General features: G+C 26.5%; 1 protein-coding gene across 1 annotated transcript in view; it reads right to left on the bottom strand.

Annotated features, from left to right (window-relative positions):
- LOC142325158 (atrial natriuretic peptide receptor 1) overlaps nt 1–21,280 on the bottom strand; it is a 1,463,037-nt gene that overhangs the window by 732,648 nt on the left and 709,109 nt on the right. The window contains exon 7 of the mRNA XM_075366562.1: nt 18,165–18,256. Coding sequence (XP_075222677.1) covers nt 18,165–18,256 — 92 coding nt within the window. The remainder of the gene's footprint in view (nt 1–18,164; nt 18,257–21,280) is intronic.

Genomic DNA, 21,280 nt, shown 5'->3' with positions numbered 1-21,280 from the left:
GCGATGAATGAAAGGTATGTAAAAGCCAAGATTTTTTTTGTCTCTGACATATTCACAGACCATATCTAAACGTACATCAGTAAGTTAGATCTACCTTTTACCTTTTTACGTAAATAGACAATTTATAGAATTAGGTTTTGTTTAAATACCGAATATACAAAACAAATACTTTTTTACTTTATAGGTTACATTACTTTCAGTAAAAATTGGATGTGCGCTCTAATTCCAGACTTAAATTTCTGCTTAATTGTATTTTTTCATCTACTTGGTCCAAAAGTAACTTAAGTACTTGGGCTTTTATTTAAATCTCTAATTGCTTTTATTGTTTTTTCTAAGCAGAAAAAATAATTTGAAAGGTTTTTACATACGACTTTTAATTATTAATTACTACGAAGGAAATTACCTGAAAAATAAACAAAAAGACGCATTTTTGGAGTATATTATAATATTTTCTTCTAAATTAGTTTTTTTTTTTAAATTGAAATCCTTGAAATTTTAACTAATGATTACTCAATAATATAGTACTATTCCTTTCTCTTCTAATTAATTAATTTTTTTAATCTATCCCGACTGGCCTATATCCATTAAACAAACAAATAAATCTGTAACTCCAGAAATATATTCGGCATGAAAAAACCTAAGTAGCTCATACCATTTTTAAACTACCATTTATAGCTTCACCTGAAAACCGCTTTAGCCTCTCAAGTCTGAATATTTTTTAAAAAGATTTTGTTTACAGTCGTTAAGTTTGAAAACTGTTTTTACGGATCTAATAAAATTTTCAACTGGTAAGTATTTACTTATCACTTGATAAGTAAATATTATTTAGTATTATCAAAAAGGTATTTTATATAAACAATTATGTATCTATGTGCGATATGTAGGTTGTTCGTCGATCGAACAAAAAAAACCTCTGAATCTGTTACCTGGTTCGATTAATTCTATATGTTATTTTGTTAAAAAATAACATGAAATATAAACTAATTACTGTAAAAATTTCTACACTTCTCGTACGCTATGAGAGATATTTATATTTCAATTCGGACTCTAAAATTACACAGTAAATACTTTTAAATTTTGCAGTTACTTTGTCTTTTTCTCCTGCATTAAGTTATACTGTTGAACACGTTCACGTTAAAATATATCACTGCAGGTAGTTTTCTCCAGCTGCTATTAAGTTAATGTTTTTCACTAAACTAAGCCATACAATAAATTTGGTGTAAAAATAAATAAAGGTGGAATCCGAAGATCAGAAAATGTCTAAATTGCCTAATTTTTTTTTTTTTTTTTTTGATTAACTTACTCAGGACACAGTTTAACATAACATTCCAAATCATGAAATTAAGAAACAATTTTTGCGTACTTTTACAGGAAATATCTGTTACCTGTTGTTTATTTTTTTTTTTTTTTTTAGCAGGGTTTAACAAAAGTTTTAGGCTAAAGGCGAGTTCAAAAGAATTGCTAACATTGAAATGTAAATAAATAATTTGTTCTTATAAAATATTTATAGGTAACGAGAAATTAATGTTTCGAAATGATTTTGAAAAATATCTTTTTTCCAAGAATAAAAAATTATTCTCGTTTGGTCTATTTTTTTTATTTGAGCTTATTCTTTTAATTTCCTGGAATCATAACTCTAGAATTTATGTTGCAAAAATTAAAGTTTTATGACGTTTCATGACCTAGGAACCAAAAAAGAAAAAAGTGGGAATAACGTTCATATATACGTACACATGAACGTGTTTTGGAGTATTTAAAGCTCAATAACTTATGACAGGATAAACTGATTTTGATTAAATTTGGTACAGACTCGTGTATATAGTGCAATTTGTTGGTAAAGGTTTGGAGTCAATATATTCAATCGGTGGAAGTAGACAGTTTATTTGGGGTATACTTTCTCAAAATTTTGGTATATGTGTACACGCTTATCTTACATTTAAAAAAATTCCCTAAATTTATTCTCCCTTTCCCTGAAAAAAAAAGCTATTATTTTATCTATTTCATATTTTTAACCAAATATTTTTGTATGTCTTCCTAAGCGTAATAGTAGTACAAATGATCAAACATAAAATACTTTGGAGGCAATATTGGGGGTAGGAAGCCGATCAAAGTTTAAACATTTCGATTTTTTGAATGTTTTAAAACTTTTTTTGGTTTGTTTAAACTTTTAATAATAATATTACCAATACAATTTCATCATAAATCACCCCCACCCACAAAAAAGAAATCTTGTCTTAGGTAACGTTATAATGGTTGTATATTTTTAAGTGGAATTTTTTAACCTTTTTGTAAATAGAATATGGTTCATCTTTAAAAGAATAAATAAGAACAGAAAATATAATAACTTTGTTGTCAGCTTTTTATTAATTTATTACTATTTTTTTAATTAAAAATGTCATTTTTACATGTAAAAGTATCAGTTTGCAAACGAAAACGTCTTGAAAAATAAAATAAAAGAAACGCAAAGAAATTATTGACTGATATGTAGATATTCTGACTGATATTATTCTGTAGATATTATTGACTGATATGTTCTAACTTCTCGTATTTTTGGACTCTGTTAAAAAATGGAATGATAAGAAAAAGTTGTTTAATTCACACTTCTAAATGTCTGATAAATCTGATAAATGTCAGTGGTAGAAAGTTTTTCTATTAATAAAAGTTTGTTCATGAATTGTGGTATAGTAATTACGAGAGCTAAAACCTTTCAGATACAGAACAGAGTTATTTGATAATTCTGATACTATCATTTGTGAATTTTGTACACGTTTCTAGAACTCTAAATTAAGATCTTGTTTATTTATCAAGATGGATTACAGTGGATTTATAATGAGTTTATTTCTTTTAAGAGAACTTATTTTATTATTTTTTAATACTATGTTCACAAGAAAACATGAACAGATGTACAACGTGATTCTATTATTATTATTGCTACTCATTTAACATAATAAAATTACTAACCAGTAAGATATGTCTACAACATGAAAAGTTGCAGCACCATTTAAAAGCTGAAAAGCTCTTGATTAGAATCCCAACATTAACTACTTCAAACCAGATTAAAAATTTGGATCCTAAAATTTCAAAACAAAATTTTAATTTGTTTTGCCTTCAACATAATATGATTATGATAATTAGCTCTAGTAGTATTATTAGACAGAATAAAATTTAGGAAGTTATACACCAATATATATATATATATATATATATATATATATATATAATTAATTTATTATAAAAGTTATCACATGATGAAATATACCAACAATATTAATTAGTAGTATTAATTATGGATAACGATTTTACTAATTGCAAAATAGATATACACTGAAATAAAAATTAAGTAATCACAAAGGATTTAATTAAAATTGTTGGTGTTATTAAAATTCTAAACGATTAAACTGGTTTTATTTCCGTTTGAACCACCTTAAGGATCACAATAAATATTAAATTTCCTGTCCTGAAAAATTTAATCATTCTTTCTCAATGATTCTTCTTCTTTCTACATTCCATGCTAGGCTTTTTAAGATATTCTTTTCCTTTGAAAACTTAGCTTCTGAAATCAGCTTTTTAAAAAGAGATCTACCCAGTATATCTTTTGATATATTAAGTATTTTAAGATCCTTCTCGACTTCGTCAAACCATTTGGTTTTAGTTTTCCTGTTTACAAAAATGTTATATATTTTTTTCATTAATCTACTGTCTTCCATTCTATACAAATGTCCATAAAATTATTAATCTTTTTTTCCTCAAATGATGATCAATTCTTCCCCAGCTTTTGTAAAGATGGTTTTTTTCTATGTTTGTAGATTCCTTCCTCGAGAATTGAACAAAGAATTTTTCTTAGTACCTTTCTTTTCAGTTATCCAATATTTTATTTTTTGTAAAGAAATTCCAACACTCAGATCCATATAAAGCTGCATGTAAAATTACTACTGTCTTATAGTGTCTAAGTTTAGCATTTGTTGTTATCGATTTTTTATAATAAATCAGTGCATGTAACATGATAGGCTTTTCCCATTATCTGTACTGTTGCTCTCATCCTTACTGCTTCTAGAACAATAGGGGTGTTTACTTTTCCAAGATATTTAAATTTAGATGTTCTTTTAATCTTTTTATTAGGAGATATTTTAATTATACTGACTGAGATTTTGTGTTGGAAATCCAATTCGTTTTTTATTTCCTTCTACGAAGTAAAGGAAGTATTGCGATCGCGAAAAATTTCGGTCTTCAGATTTCAACGGAAATATGATTTTGACCATCCCATAATCCATTTTGACTAGTTTCGGCGTGACGTTTATATGTAACTATATATCTCGCATAACTCAAAACAATTAGCCGTAGGATGTTGAAATTTTGGATTTAGAATTGTTGTAACAACTACATGTGCACCTCCCCTTTTGATTGCAATTGACTTGACCAAAAATGTCTAAAAAAAGCCTAAAATTCAAAATATTAGGATTTTGAACTTTATCTTAACTGCAGTAATACCCCTCATTGAAAGCTTTTCATCAATACATCATAAGTGGTACTTATTTTCATTGGTTCCAGAGTTATATCCAAATAAAATTTTAATTAATGAAATATTTTTATCTTACAAGGGGAAGACACATTGGCTCGAATTCGACTTCATTTCCTTTGTTTTTAATTTAAATATATTGATTTATTAAAAATTATTAACCTGTGATTGTAAAAAGAAATTGCAATAAATCATAATTCCATAATAACAATAAAACAAAAATATTATGAAAAAAATCAGAAGTTATTAGTGAAATAAAATTTACTTCCTTTTAAAAATGTGTATATGTAATTTAATAAGCGTACAAGGAAGTCATGTGGTGTCCAAATCAGATTCTTCCTATGATATTAGCAATCCTATTTTACTTGCACATTTTTTTAATTCTACTAGTTTAGTTTTCCTTCTTCGGAGTTTTTGTTTCTCTAAATTAAATAGATATTTATTTTCAGAAATTTCATAATCATGTAACAATATCGGAATTGTACTTTAACTGAAAATGTATAATAAATTATTCAAATATAAATTTTACATAAACTAACTTCACATTAGTTGACTTAAAAGCTTTATTAACTTAACGATGTAAGTAAATACTTCATTTACTGGAAATACAATAACTAATGAATAACTAAAATTGGCTTAATAAGTTTATATTCGATTCTGTTATATTTTTAATCTAGTAACCTACAAATTCTCGTAAATTTTAGGGCTAAGACACGTATTCTGTACAAGAGAAATTTAATAACATAATTGTGAAAATAAACTGAAAAAAAGGTAAAAATAAAAAGAAGTATAAATAATAACGAAAAGAAAACAGATATTTGCAAAAATTAAACTATAAAAAGGAAATTAATAAAAACTACTGAAAGAAACTACGGGGAAAGAAAGAAGGTAAAAGATTCTGGGTAATATAAACGTTGAAGGAAAGAGTTGATAAATTAGGAGTAAGGTAGAAGATAACAATATGAAGAGGTCTTTTTATAGCAGGACACCTAATTAATTAATGAAAAAATAATTAAAATTATATGAAATATTTTAGTAGGAGGGTAAAAACATCTTATCACATGAACAGATAGTTTAGTGCCGACCTCCGTGGCTGAATAGATAGCGTCTCAACATTTCATGTGGAGGTTTCAGGTTCGAATTCCGATCAGGCATGACATATCTTCATACGCTACCAATTTCCACCAGGCTAATGACCATAACTGTTGATGATCGCTCTTTCATAACAAAAAAAAAAAAAAAATCGTCTAGTATATGAACAAGAATACCGTTAAAACTGAAGTAGATTATATTAAAAAGGCAAAAAGTCTACGATTAAAAATTTTAAGCAGGAAAAGATTAATAATTATGAAAATATATTTTATAGTTAAAAATTTAAAAAAAGATAGTAAGTTAAAAATTTTTTTAAAAGATATTCAAATAAGCATTTTAAAAGTTTTACTTAACCATCATGATATACAATATATTTTATAATGCGAACTAAACGAAAAAAAAATACTCTCAAAGGGCAGAATAATTTTTATTTTATTATTAGTTAAAAAGGATTTATTCTCATCATTTTTTTTAATGTATTTTTCATCATACTTATATTCATATTTGGCATGAATTTTAAAATAGTAAATAAAAATTTACAAATCAAGCTGTTATTTCATAAAGCAAATATATTATTATTTTACGGCTTGAATCAACGCCCAGCTCTTAATTTATCTCAGAGAAAACAAAAAATATAAATAAATTGTGTTTTCCTAATGTTCATTTTTTTGTAGTACAACGTACTACTTTCTTCGACATAATTTTAAAAATTATGGAAAAAATCTGTTAGTTTCTTCGATATTCTAATTATTAATTTTCGTCTCTTGAACGTTGATTATTATAACGAAAGAATAGATAATTAGATTCTAAAAAGTTTCCAAAAACCTTGCTGTTTAGTCAGTTATACGAAAACTAAACAAAATTTAGTTCGATAGGTTGACCCACCGGCTTGGTCTAGTGGTGAACGCGTCTTCCCAAATCAGCTGATTTGGAAGTCAAGAGTTCTAGCGTTCAAGTCTTAGTAAAGTCAGTTATTTTTACACGGATTTGAATACTAGATCGTGGATAAACGGTGATCTTTGGTGGGGGGTTGGGTTTTCAATTAACCACACATCTCAGGAATGATCGAACTGAGATTGTACAAGACTGCACTTCATTTGCACTCATACATATCATCCCCTGAAGTATTATCTGAAAGGTAATTACCGGAGGCCAAACAGGAAAAAGAAGAAGAGAGTTCGATAGGTTTAGTTAAGAAAACAAATTTAAACAGAAACGATATATATATATATGTTACATGCCATAACCACACACTTACAAGCGACATGAAATGAACCATAAATCTTACACAAAAATTGCAAACTCACTTTCAAAAATAAAAAGAATCTTGTACCAGGAATATTAATGAAAATAAGAAATGTAGTATTTTCATGAAGCTTTCTTTAGTGAGTCCACCGAAACCAAAGTTTATTTAAGATTTATTACAAGAACTAGTTGAGTAATGAACAACAATAACCTCAGAAAAAATAATTCAGTAGAATAGATATGCATGAAAGTTATAGACTTATAAGTAATATAACAAATTAATATTTTTTATTTGTAGAACATGTCTCTAATTTGTTGCAAAATTCAAAATTGTTAAAGGAAAAAACAAAAATAAAATAATCCAGTATCATGTTCCATTTTAATTTTGGTCGACGTGATATGAATTTAGTTGTAAATACTAATGATAAATTCATTAATATCAAGAATAATTTAACATAAAATAACATGAATTTCATTGGAGGACAATAAACACAAACACAAAATAGTATTTCCTGTAAAAATCATACTTAATTTAATTCTGCTAGGGACTTTAAAATGTAGTTATTCTAAAAAGAAAACTGGGATTATCTAAACAGTTCTAAGCTGGGTAAAGAATAAATTATAATTTTTTTAATTTAAAAAGCATCCCTGACAATGTTATTAGAATATTAAACCATTTTTTCAGTGTGATAAATGAGAAAACGCAAAATATTGATTCTTTTAACAATATAATCAGTATGGGTCTAACCTACAGCAAAAGAATGAGAAATAGTGTGGTTGAAAAGGGTGGGAATATTGAATGTAGCCTTTATTATGTTAGTATAGACCACACCAATCGCTAACCTCATTCTACCTTTCAACCAGTAATAACAACAACAAAGCTTTAAAAAAATTCTGAATAATAGAGTGAAATTAAAAAAGTTGTTATATTACAAAACCTTTGAAATAGCAACTTTTAATAATTACAATAAATATTTGTATTTCTCTTAATTGTTCATAATTCTCAAAGTAAAGAAAAACAGTTTAACTGTTAAATACCTAATATACAAGTACATGTACGATAATATTCTGTACATTTTATAAATTTAATTAACAGAAAAGAAAATTATTTTTCTGCGACAGTATAATATTACACTGGTAAATATTTATCTTATATTTAATTTTTAATTTCATGACTTTTTCATTTTTAATTTGAAGCACAAAACTGCTGAGAAAGTAGTGCTCTAAGTAAAAAAAATTGTTTTAAATAATAACATAGGAGTTTTGTAATCCTGAATATTATTATGCATATGCATATGAATAAATTTACAACATGACATCTAATTGATTTTATATCTCAAAAAGAGTTTAAACGGCAGTTAATTACTATAGTATGAAATAGTATGCCAATTTAAAAAAATAATTATGGTAAAGTATTGCATGAAATCTATACCTGAAAGTATTGTAGAATTTTATAAAAAAATTACTAGTCAAATTTTTTAACTAATTAAAAGAATTGGAAAGCCCAGTCCAAGAAAATGTGAAAAAGAAAATTAAATGATTTTTTTTATCTTACTACAAAGTAATTATTTGTAAAGGTGCGGTATAATGATGGAAGGAGTTAAAAACGCTTGTCAAAAAGGGAAGGGATAAATTTTTAAACATTAAAAAATCTTAATATTTAACATCTTATAATACATTAATCTTGGCTGAATTTTATGATATATTAGAAAAGAGAACCATATCTTTAATCTGATTTCAGTTCTAATCCTTAAACTGACTGAATCTGTACAAATTTCTTTAAATTCTATAATAGGAGAGGTTATCAATTCCATCTGTAAATATTTTGTTATCTGTTTTATTTAAATATTCAACTCTTAATCTTCACCAAATGACCAATGATGTCATTTTATATGTAAGTAAATTTAAATGAAATACCAGGAAAATCCTCAGTTGAAAAAATTGAAATAAAAAAACAATTTTTATTTCCGCATTCAAAATTGTCTTAGCTAATATTCGGTAAAACTTATTATGCGTTAAGTTTGGCGAGAAATTCATAATATTTTCCCTTTACATATTTTTACTTTTTATCATAAGCCAGGTTTTTGTCAGTTTCTAATAACTGTTCCTACAAGGTTAGCCTTTTATTAATTTCTGTTCATAGTTTAAATTAAAAGAAATTATAGTAGGTTTTGTAAAAAAAAAAAAATAATAATAATAAAACAGACTTCAAAAATTTCAACTAATTCGTCTTCAAATTTAAATTTTTAATTCAGTATTAAATTAGTTACCTTGCAGAAAATTTTGAAAGAATTTTTAAAAGTTTAAATTTATAATAACAATTAAAATGTTTAACTATAGTCTCTACTTCAATCTTAAAATCTCATTACATCCTTGTTGTATTAGAGATTATTGTACATGATAGTAATTGTCTTAAAAACAAAACATTAATTTCTTTTTTTATTTAGAAAAATATGACTATTCCTGATGAAAGTATTTCATAAAATAATAATAATAATAATAATAATAATAATAATAATAATAATAATAATAATAATAATAATAATAAAATGGCTAATAAATGGAAAACAATTAGTCCAATTTTCAGATTTTTTTGTACGTTTCACATGAGCATAATATAGAGATTTTTAGATACACTTTATTTTTACATAGATAAATTTCGTTTTTTTAAAAATTGCATTAAGTAAACAAACAGTGGTGATATCAAAGGATATCAAACCACCCTCAATTTTTTAACGTTACTATAAAGTGTATTATGAAGCTTCAAACTTACGGAAAAGTTATAAAGCGCCTACTATACTTAAAGGATTATTGTTTCCTAACATGTTTTGAATATTTTAATAATACTGTTAGTATTATTCAAATATTCTTTTTCTATCTCAAATAAGCTACATCAACTAACTGAAAACAAAACAATAAATTTAACAACTTTTGATGAAGAAAGACTATAAAGAAACTATTATCTCATACCAATTTTACAGGCTTTAAAAGAAACAAACGAAGTTTGTAAGGTATTATAGTAAATCCAATTCTACTACACATAAGACTGTAACAATATAAGACTTTAAAAAAAGAAGTCTTTATTGCACAGAAAACTTTAACAGAACAGTAAACTCAAAAAAAAAAATTTCGCTTTTTCACTTTAAACAAAAGAAAGTTGAATAAAAACTCTGTTGAAGTTATTTGTGTTATTCAATTCTTACTGTAAGTTGCTTCTCACCCTTTAAATCTAATAAGATCACAAAATAAACAATAAAAATGAGTTACATAAATTATAAATCTATCTGTTTTATTAATATATAATATTATGCCTACTATTTTAGAAGTTATTTTGTAAAACTAAAATGAGTTAAAATAATGTGTCATCCTCAATTATGAACAAAAGTATATCAGAATTCATTACTACTGTAAACAATTATAATCGTTAGTTACCATCAACAATTTGTAATACGAAGAAGAATAGAAAGATATGTAAAAAGTAAATAATTTTTTTTTAAAAGACTTATTGACCAACTGAACTAAATACGAATATCTTTATTCTTCGAATACAAAAAATAAAAACTTAATTAGTACATTAGCGTTTTATGATTAGTTATTATTTATTTTTTTATTACAATATTTTGTAGAATATACAATATTAAAAGAGATAAAAAGGAATAAATATTTTTCAAAATATCATTAATTAGGGATCCAGTATTAATTCGGTGCTCTGAGAACTTATTTATTAATGTTCTATACATAAAATATAGAAATATATAACATTAATAATGGGATATTTTTATATCAATATTCATCACTGTATGATGACGGAAATGAATTTAATCAGGTTGCAAGATTTGAGAACACGTTAAAGAAAAGCATGTAATGAGTAGTTGTGTGACTTCTGAATTTTTTTTGTGAGTACATAACGTACTTTGAAACATGAGCACGAAAAAGATAACTGATGTACTGATATTAAAGCTGTTAAACTGTTATTTTGATATTAAAGCATTAATATTGTGTATGGTGAACTCAGTTAATCACAAATGACACCCACTGGGTCAGTCTAGTGGTGAACACGTCTTCGCAAATCAGCTGATTTGGAAGTCAAGAGTTGCAGCGTTCAAGTCCTAGTAAAGACGGTTATTTTTATACGAATTTGAATACTAGATTGTGGATACCGGTGTTTTTTGGTGGTTGGCCTTTCAATTAACCACACATCTCAGGAATGGTGTACCTGAGACTGAACAAGATTACACTTCATTTATAATCATACATATCATCCTCATTTATCCTCTGAAGTAATACCTGACGGTAATTTCCGGACGCTAAACGGGAAAAAGTAAAAGTTACTCACAAATAAAGACACTCCGCTATTACATCAGGTCCTTTACATATATTTAGCCATAAGAGACTCAAGTAGAGATAATATAAAATAACAAATTAATTTTCATTATAAAACAAAACGTTAGATATATATATATATATATATATATATATATATATATATATATATATATATATATATTTGTAAATGAAAACTATTCAGTAGTGAAAAATCAAGGAGCAAGTATATTAAAACAAGGATACTAATTATAAAATTCATTTTAATGACAAAAATTATGTTTTTATTTAATAATAAATAAGAATTTTTGAAAAACTGGAAAAAAGGTTACAATTTTTTTCGTTAAAATGCGACATTTCTAAAATTACGTACAAAGGTTAAATATTCCCATTCAAGCGTACAACTATCCCCAAAGTGAAATTCATTTTACACTTCTCATTCCGTTTTATTGTAAATTAATTTCCCCTACCACCCTACCACTCTTAGGTGACAATCTTTCTTTAATGAATTTATATTTAGTAGTGTGTCATCGGATAAACATTGACAAATAATTTATAAGTGGGAAATTCAACCTGATCGAATATATTTGTTCGTAGCAACGATGACACAGCGATACACCAATTTTTTGAAAATCATTTTAATAAAATAATATACAATATTTTAGAATTGATGCCTCCACAATAAATTTGTACGTATCAGATAAAATAATAATTAATATAATAAATAAAAAAATTTTCTTTAGATAAAATAATTAGTATAAGGTAATAAACGTTAAAACGTGAATTATAAACAAATTTTTAAAAACAAATAAAAATAAAAGTAGATTACTCGAGATGGTAGTAGCAGAGTCGAAATTTCTATGATCCATAAATTTAAATAAAAGGCGATCTTCTTACTTTTCAGTGACAGAAAAATCTGTATATTAATGAAAAATGTCAGTTTTTAATTTTCACTGTACTGCAGAAATTTCAGTTTCTAGAAAAAAGGAAAAGAACCGAAGGGATGAGAAATGAAAACCCGATAAAAATTCAATCTAATTAACAAAAAAAAAAAATGGAGAAAGGAATGATAAAATTATCATAATTGTAAAATATACTGTACAGATAATCTCTAAGAACGAGTACTATTATAGAGAAACTAAGGCACTGTCATATATTTTGATTAGCATCAAAATTTCTAGACGTAACGCAACGAAACATAATTATTTTTACTTTGCTCTTTTCTTTACATAATGATGATGAGTAGAATAATTCTTAACCTTTTGCAAAACGTAAAATATGAGACGTAATAATAAAAACAAGCTGTTAAAATAACCGTAACTAGGGAAAGTAATTGATATTTAGAACAAAATTCAGAATGTAAAAATTTGAAAGTGATACGTAATAAGAATTTAAGATTATAGGAAGTATAAATAAGAATTAAAATATTTGTTCTCTAAATGAACAATAACTTCAAATTTTAAAAAAACAAAGCGTTACTTTCAACAAGAATTTACGAAGACAGGTCGTGTGAAATTTCCGTGCTGATGTTTTCTAAAGAAACAAAAATAAGATAGGTTTACTTGTACTGGATATATATATATATATATATTTAAATGGGAAATCCCTTAGAAGAGTTGTCTCGGGATTACACTTATGTCAGACAGATCCACACAATAAGATTATGTGTGTACATACGGGAAAGAATATTATTTTCAAGTAAGTAAATGTAATAAATCTTCAGGTCGTGGTTTTACCAAGCCCTTAGAGAGGTCGGTGTGTCTGCAAATAAGTTAGAAATAGGATAGGCGAAGAAATTTAAGAAGTATATGTAGTAAATTACGGGTTCTCTTTTGCTGTACCTGACATAAAAACGCAAATTAATCTTCAGAAGAATAATAATATGAGTTGGTTTTAAAATAAAATGAATGGTCTTAAAATGAGGTTTGTCATAATCTATAAGGTTTATATAATCTGTAAATATCTTTTTTAAATTTCGTTGAACACTTTTACACGACTACACTAATATTGTTAAAGTTTTTCAGCGATTTGTTTATTAGTTTTATAACTAACAACTAGTATTTTAACTAATTAACTAGTAACTAGTATGAAAACTAAAATCGGATGAAGTTCCTTGAAATAAGTATTTATCAGTTACTTATATCAAATAGGATATAAAAAAAAAGTGATTGAAAATAGGATATATATATATATATATATATATATATATATATGAATTTCTGAAACGTGGTACCGCTGATATGTTAAATAAATAAATTAACAATTAATATAATCCACCTTACCAGCACATTGATATGTTCTCTAGAACTTTCGGCTTACTTGGAAACCATCATCAGGAGTTTAAAAAGTTATGACTGTCCGATTCTACGAGTATACTCTAATTTTAACTATAATTTTTTAACATATCAACGTGGAATATATTAATTGTTAATTTATATATATATATATATATATATATATATATATATATATATATATAAATAGAGAGAGAGAGAGAGAGAGAGAGAGAGAGAGAGAGAGAGAGACAGGAGAATGAAGTCCTTAACAATATATTTATTTATGAAAACTAGTTTAAAATAATAAAAGAAATTAAAATAATAATTTTTTTTTTTTTTTTAAATTGATGAAATTATTACAGATAAATTATTGGATTTTGGAATCAATGGTGCAAGTTCGGCTTTTTAATACTTTAAATTATTGCAAATTAAAAAAAAAAAAATATGATCTACCCTTATGTATGTACAAAGTAAATTAAAAATTATTTATTGCATACGAGCAAATCTTACAAATAGTTATCCAAAGTGTTCGCTAGAGAAAATTGAATCTATGAAGCTTAAGTTTGTCCACTAAACTATTGTTTCCTGTCATTACGAATGAACGAAAACGAGTGTATTGATTATAATTCGACTTATTTTAATCAATATGGGAATTGGGAAAATGAGGCCTTAACAAAATTTTTACATATAAATTAGCAAAAACATGTCATTCCATAAATACATTTCTTTTAAAACATAATACGTCTTATCGACCTTTTTCTTATCAAAACTTCTAACAATAACACATTTGTTACTAAAAATCATGAAAAAATTCTGCAGAATCAAACGATTTAAATTCTATTCACACTATTTAAAGCTAAAAGTCAACTGAGATATAGTCTAGATCTTAGAAATATTAGTGTCAATCTCTAACGGGTGATATTTGAATAATAAAAAATTTTGAACGCAATTTACGATACATTCCTTCTACTCGTATTTATATACGAGTAGAAGGAATCCTTTCCTTGGGTCTTATCCTTTGCCTTTGGAACTCTCATCCCAAAGTGAAAGGAAAAAACCCAGTCTACCAGAATTATTTTATTACCAAATTTTTATCACATAATAGAATCCTTCAGAGATTTATATTTCAATTACTCATCAGTACTTCCATACTTTATACATATGTATAGTACCATATCTTAATTAAACGAAATTTACTTTAAGCCCTTCTTATATTGGCTGATCATAACAATTTAAAGCAAACATTATTAACAAATGAATGCTTAGCCTGACTTTAAATATTTTAATTCAAAAATATGAGCCAGTTATAGGTCAATACATCTACTACCTAACATGTGAATAAATTAAGATGTCACAAGATGACCAGAAAATTAATAATATTACAAAAAAATTTTTTAAATGTTTAAAAACTAGCTTTATAATTTTAGTCATACTTTAATCAAATTATTATCATATATTGAATGAGTTTAATTAGTAGGTTAATTTGGATTTCAAAAGATAACATCATATATTGAAATTTCTAATATATTTTAAAATATCAAACAAATTTTTCAATCAAACATTTACTATACAAAGTAACGAAATAGTGAAATTTTTGATTATTGAAATACAATTGTAAATTAACAAAACATTTTTTTGTCAGTTATATACACTTTACAAATTTATCCCCGTACAAGGGGATTTTTGCAAAAGTAATGGTGGAATATTGTATTGTCAGCCGACATTAATAACTGTGCACAATTTTATCAGTAGACAATATCAGGTAGTTTGTTAAATTAAGCATCAGGATTTGAGAACAAACATGGAAAAAACTGAAGAAAATTGAAAAAACATTGAGTTAAAATACAGCAATTAAAAACCATTCTTTATCTTTCCCCCCATTCCCATGCAATAATTGCGATATTTTAAAACTGATTCATAATCTTCCATTAAGAAAAGCTTCCAGATATGACTTAATTACATCTGAAATTTAAAAAAAACAATTGAAGAATAGTTCTTTTAACATATAATTTGAACGTTTTTCTCAGATGAGAAATTCCATTTCAATAGTAAATCTTACAATTTTCATGATTCCAAAGACCAGTAAACTACCGGAGGATGATAACTCCAGTAGACCAATCGGTCTTGAACCTATGCGTTCTAAATTATTTGAAAGGTTACTACTTAAAACTTGAATCCCTATTACAAATGATATGCAAATAAGACAAAATCATCAGACTGGGTTTTGTAAATCACATCTATTATTCAGAAAAGTTCAACAAGTTTTATTGCCTATTTTTTTAATAAATAAACACGAAATAAATCCGGTTTCCTGTGATATTTCACAAGTTTTCGATAGAGTTTGATAGTATTATCTGACTCGTAATTTATTAAAAATTATTCAGGGCATAATATCGCATATACTTTCAAATCTCTTAGAAAAAAAAAACGTTTTCCGAGCTTCAGAAAATTTCCAAACGCAATTAAATACAAATCGGGAACGGTATTCGGAATGGAAAATACAGAGTAAACAAAAAAGAATATCGGTGTTTTAAAGGGATTTCATATTTTTTTAACATCGACTTAAAGTAATCAAAATAATATCGACTTAAGACATCAAAATTAAAGTGTAACTCTTAGAGTTTATCGTAAAAGTATTTAATGTGTGCACTTTTCGTCAGGGCGTACATATCCAAGCGATAGGAGAATTCGTCTCATATTTTACCAAGCATATCTGGAATAATGGATGTGATAACTCCTTCAATCCTGTACTTTAAATCAATCAAGTAGAGACACATACATAAGATTTTTTATAAAATTTCAACAAAAAAAATCATATAGATCGGATGACATTGGGGACCACCGCAAACAAACTCTGCCACAAAGTCCATGCCGACCGATCCACCAGTTGGTCATCCCGTACTCTTCACTTTACACAGACATCCATTCGGTTCATAATTGATTATCCAATCAGTTTACAATTGATTATTCCATTCGGGCATAATTGATTATGCCATAGACAAATGTTATTGTCATTGAAGAATCACAGTTAAACTATCTACGAAACGCTCATTGAACTGTAACTACAGATTCATATTTAGTAATCTGGGAAACATAAAATTCTTTCTGTTTAAGAGCCGCTAATTTTACTAGTGACGCCGTGAGGCAAAAGGATAGGGTTTCAATCTACAACCATGCGTATAACTAAAAATGTATTTTTATCTTTGATTCTAGCCTTAAATCAACACTGTACACCTCATCCAAGAGATATATTAAGAAATTTAAAACACCAAATTTTTTTGTACACCCTGTAGAAATTATTCTAACAAATGACTTTTGTTCAGAGATGTGTAATCTGTTTTACAATTATTAAAATATCAGTCGCAATATCTAAACAATTTCAGTATTTAGGACTCATTCTCAGCGTTTCGGTCGACAACTACAAATAACCTATGATTTCTCTAAATACGTAGTTTGAAAGGATGAAATTCCCCACTCTGCATCTAAACGTCATGGCGAATTCATATCAATTTGGTATTACGGTTACCCGTTTTTGAATTTTCTATAATAAATCCACGAACAGTAAATCATTTAAAGGCAATAAAAATTTCAATAAAAATTTCTAAGGATCGTGGCAAACACATAGTATTATGTAAAATATACATTGCGCAATGAAATGTAGTCCAATTAAAAATTCTTATAGTTAGCGAGAACATTACACATAACTACAATAATTTATACAGTTGAAAATATGGTCACCCGAACCTAACATAAATTAATAATTTTCAGAGGATTTTCCTATTCAGAGTTCTATAATGAAATTGGAACAATGGCTTACTACAACCTAACAACACAATTATCAGTAAACTAATAGCACGTACAGTATCATTTATCCACGTTATTTGTCAATAATTTTGTACAGTAATTGGTCATTGAGCCAATTCATCCATGTCATTCATGTATCATCACATTCACTAGTTGTACTTAATATGTATCTGTATTACTGTGGATAATTATTAAATAAATAAAAAATTTTAACCAATAAATACATATTAATAAATATTCACGATACTGTAAAAACGTAACATTTTTGTTTACAATTCATTAAATTAAATACGTACCTGGAAATGCATAAAATAATCATTAAAACCTGTAAATGAAATATACGAAAAACACAAATACTGATTATTTTTTAAATGCTAATAAAAAATTAATTAATAGAATTAATGGCATATTAATAATATATACATATACTCGTACTATATTATTTATTTAAAATTTTTTAACATAATTTTATAAATTATCGTTACTTACCGATTATCAAGACTAAGAATATAATGCCAGTCGAAAAATAACAATAATTTAAAAATGATGATAAAAAAAATAAAAATATAAGTAATCGTGAGGCATACAATGTTTATATGAATCAATATAATACGTGAATAATCACGATTACTACACTCGTCTTATCTTATTGCAATAATATTTTCATATGTAATGTTACTTCGTTTATTTTTCCATGCTGTATATCTATGGAACTCAGTAAAGAAAAATTAAAATAAAGGGTTTTCCTAATAATATATATATTTTAAATGAACAACAAAATTTAGTTCCTGTTATCAATCTTATAAAACAATTTTTTTAAATTAAAAGGGTCACTATATTATAATATAAACAATAAAGTTATATAATTACTAATAATAAAAATAGATAAAACATTATAACTCACTCACCCTGAATTCTGAAGTAGCAGGATCCATGTCCAGTAAGGAATAATCAGCAACTCTATCCCCATTTGAATCTATATTTACGTCACCGGTAATACCTGAAAATAGTATTTAAAATTTAAAAACAATAAGTAAAAAATGAAAAAATTCTTGCGCGCTTCTGCGCAATAAGACCGAATAACATCTTTATTTAAATTATACAGAAATACAAGTACAGAAATATTTCTGATAAAGAAAAACGTTGCCGTAAACAGAGACAGCTCTGAGCAACTGACCAAGTTGACACTGTTCATGAAATGGAAGTATTCTACTAACAGATATTCGGAAATTTATAGAATTTAACATTTATTTTCTTATATATTTTTGTAGTAAATTTTACTTTCTCATTAGTACTTAACTGTTGGCAAAACAGAAAAAAATTACGATACTTCGAAGATGATTGCTGCCTGTTTTATGTAATAAATATTCAAAATTTGATTACATCCGTGTTTTAAAATTTCATTTTTTTGGAACCATATAAAACATTTTTCATTGTAATAGGATAAGAATATTTGGTATAGATGTATTTTTACTTGTCATTATTGAAAAGAAAGCTAATAAATAAACAAACAAAAACGAAAATTTTGCTAAAATAATTTCTAAAATTCAATTTTACTAAAACGTAAATATTTTAAATGCTTAAAACTTTGATATAGGATATATTTCTATTTTTCAAATTCCAATAATAAAATAATAGGCACGAATCGAGAATATTTTTAAAAGATTAAATTTTACATACTTAAATCTATTTCATATTCCATTTACAAATAATCGAATTTATTTTACTCATAAGGAATAACTTAACTCCAAAGCTTTCTTTTAAAGATAATTTAATACTTACATTTTCTAGTAAATTTCATGTAAATATCATAGAAAATATGAAAAAAACATCTGGGTTGAAACGTAAACTGCACAGACAAAATAAAAGTTAAAATAGCATAAGGAAAACTAAACTGTTATATTTGTAAAAGAAAATACTATTGTATTTAGAGTAATAGCGTTACTAAAGGTAGATGACCAGCCAAACCTACATAGAACTTTTCTCTTTATAGCCTAATAGGGCTTTATCATGTAGGAAAAATATAGACGTTAAGAAAATAGGATAAAAGAGATATAAAATCCTTTGAGATGTGAAGACTTAGTAATGGATGGAATAAGAAAATATTTATACATTATACAGAACGAAACTAAGATATAGTTTTACGAAGGGTAGCACAGGGAAAGAAAACAACGGAAGATATATTATAAGAGGGAAATAATTACAGTAAACTGGGAATAAAAACTTGGTCTTAGTTATATGATTAAGTGAAAAAAAAGAAAGAAAAAAGTACCGAATGCAGTACATAATTAATGTTATATTTGCTATCGTGCGACAGTGATAAACAAAAAATTATCATTTTAAGAAGTTTTATACAGTAAATTGGTTTTAAAAAAAAATAAATAAATTCAATATCAATTACTGTACATCCAATATTTATTTATTATTATTTTAATGTTAGATGATTTCGAATAATTATGTAAATATTTAAAATTAAACCAAATTAACTATGCAAATAAATATAAAATCAAAAAGTTGTTAACATAATAATAATAATTAAACTTTTATAAAACTTATTAGAAGGTTTATTAGAAGGAAAAACTTAACTGAATAAAAAGAGTTAAGAAAAACTTAACTAAATCAGCCTGATTTTATATTTCATCTTCTCTCTCAAAAAAGAGATTAACAAAATTATTTGTTTTTGATTTGAATTTTTTAAATTTGATTAAAAATTTGCTAAAATTTAATGAAGTCACAGATTGCTTTAAATTTTAGGAATATTTTTTATGAAAAAGAGATTATACCGATTTCCTTTACAAGATTAAATTTATTCCATTCCATTCGGTAAATTAATTACAACTGATACTTATCTAAACGCAGGATTGGTTATATCTTGATAAATTCCAAAAATTAAAGATTTATTGAAACCTAAAATATTGTATATTTAGACCGAGGAATGATGCTATCGGTGCTGAGGCATAGGGCACCGGGCAAGGGTCCTGCAACGGCCCCGACAAAAGGGGGCATTGTTTTAATTGTGGGGTTGAAGGGCACCTCCGTAAGACTGTCCAACTGAGGCTAAAGTTTTACTACGCAATTCCCACGGACATTCACTTGAGAGCCGTGGCTGTAGAGCCAGCTGTAAAAAAATGAGTCTCGTCGCCTTGGCTTATGGAGGGTCTAGGGTTGGGATAGCCCCGTCCAGGAGAGGTGGGCCGTTTAGGTGTCCCACTTTCGATGATGGACAAGGATTCCCTTGCGTCTTGGACTACGGTCCCGGTGAGGGATCGATCCCTTTGAGGTTCCTCATTAGAGGCGTAGCGTAAAGACCGGAGTCCCGGTGGGGAATTCCTTTGGGGTCCCCTCATTAGAGGCATGGCATACAATTAAAAGACCGAGTCCTGGCTATCTGGTAACATTAGTTCTCGACTAACTAGTTTGAGAGACGCCACCTCCTGCAGCTGTATAAATACTTAGTTGCGGGTACGGCTCCAGGGGATAAAAAATTACAACATCAAAAAAAAATTATTGTATATATTTGAATATCGTCACTAATTTTTAATTCTCTAGTAAGTAAAAACTGAAGAAAAGAATCAGCGGAACTGTTTTGATATTGTTTAATTTTTCAGTATATGAAAATTCTTCCTCTTCAGTTGGTTTTTTTTTTTTGAATCTGGTATAAAAGAAATGAAATCCAGATTGACACCTCGATAATGTAAGTTAAATAGTGTTTTCTCTAAAATTAATGACGTTTACTTTGTAGCTAAACTTACGTAATAGTAAGTAATCTAAGAACGGATAATTAAAGAAACATCCATCTAATTTCATATTAATAGTATATTATATATACTTGTATACTATATTATTAAAATATATACATATTAATATGGGTACATAATATTAATCTAATATACATACTAATATAGGTATATTATTAAAATTGTACAGTAAACAGCTTAGCGATTAACAATTATTTATATAATACTAATAAATATATTAAAAATGATAATGGTTACGATTTATTGACATATTCTAAGTGAATTAA

The sequence above is a fragment of the Lycorma delicatula genome, chromosome 5 (assembly GCF_047948215.1).
Source record: "Lycorma delicatula isolate Av1 chromosome 5, ASM4794821v1, whole genome shotgun sequence".
Taxonomy (NCBI): domain Eukaryota; kingdom Metazoa; phylum Arthropoda; class Insecta; order Hemiptera; family Fulgoridae; genus Lycorma; species Lycorma delicatula.
Note: the sequence above shows the minus strand (reverse complement) of the source record. Positions and strands in the feature narration are given on the sequence as shown.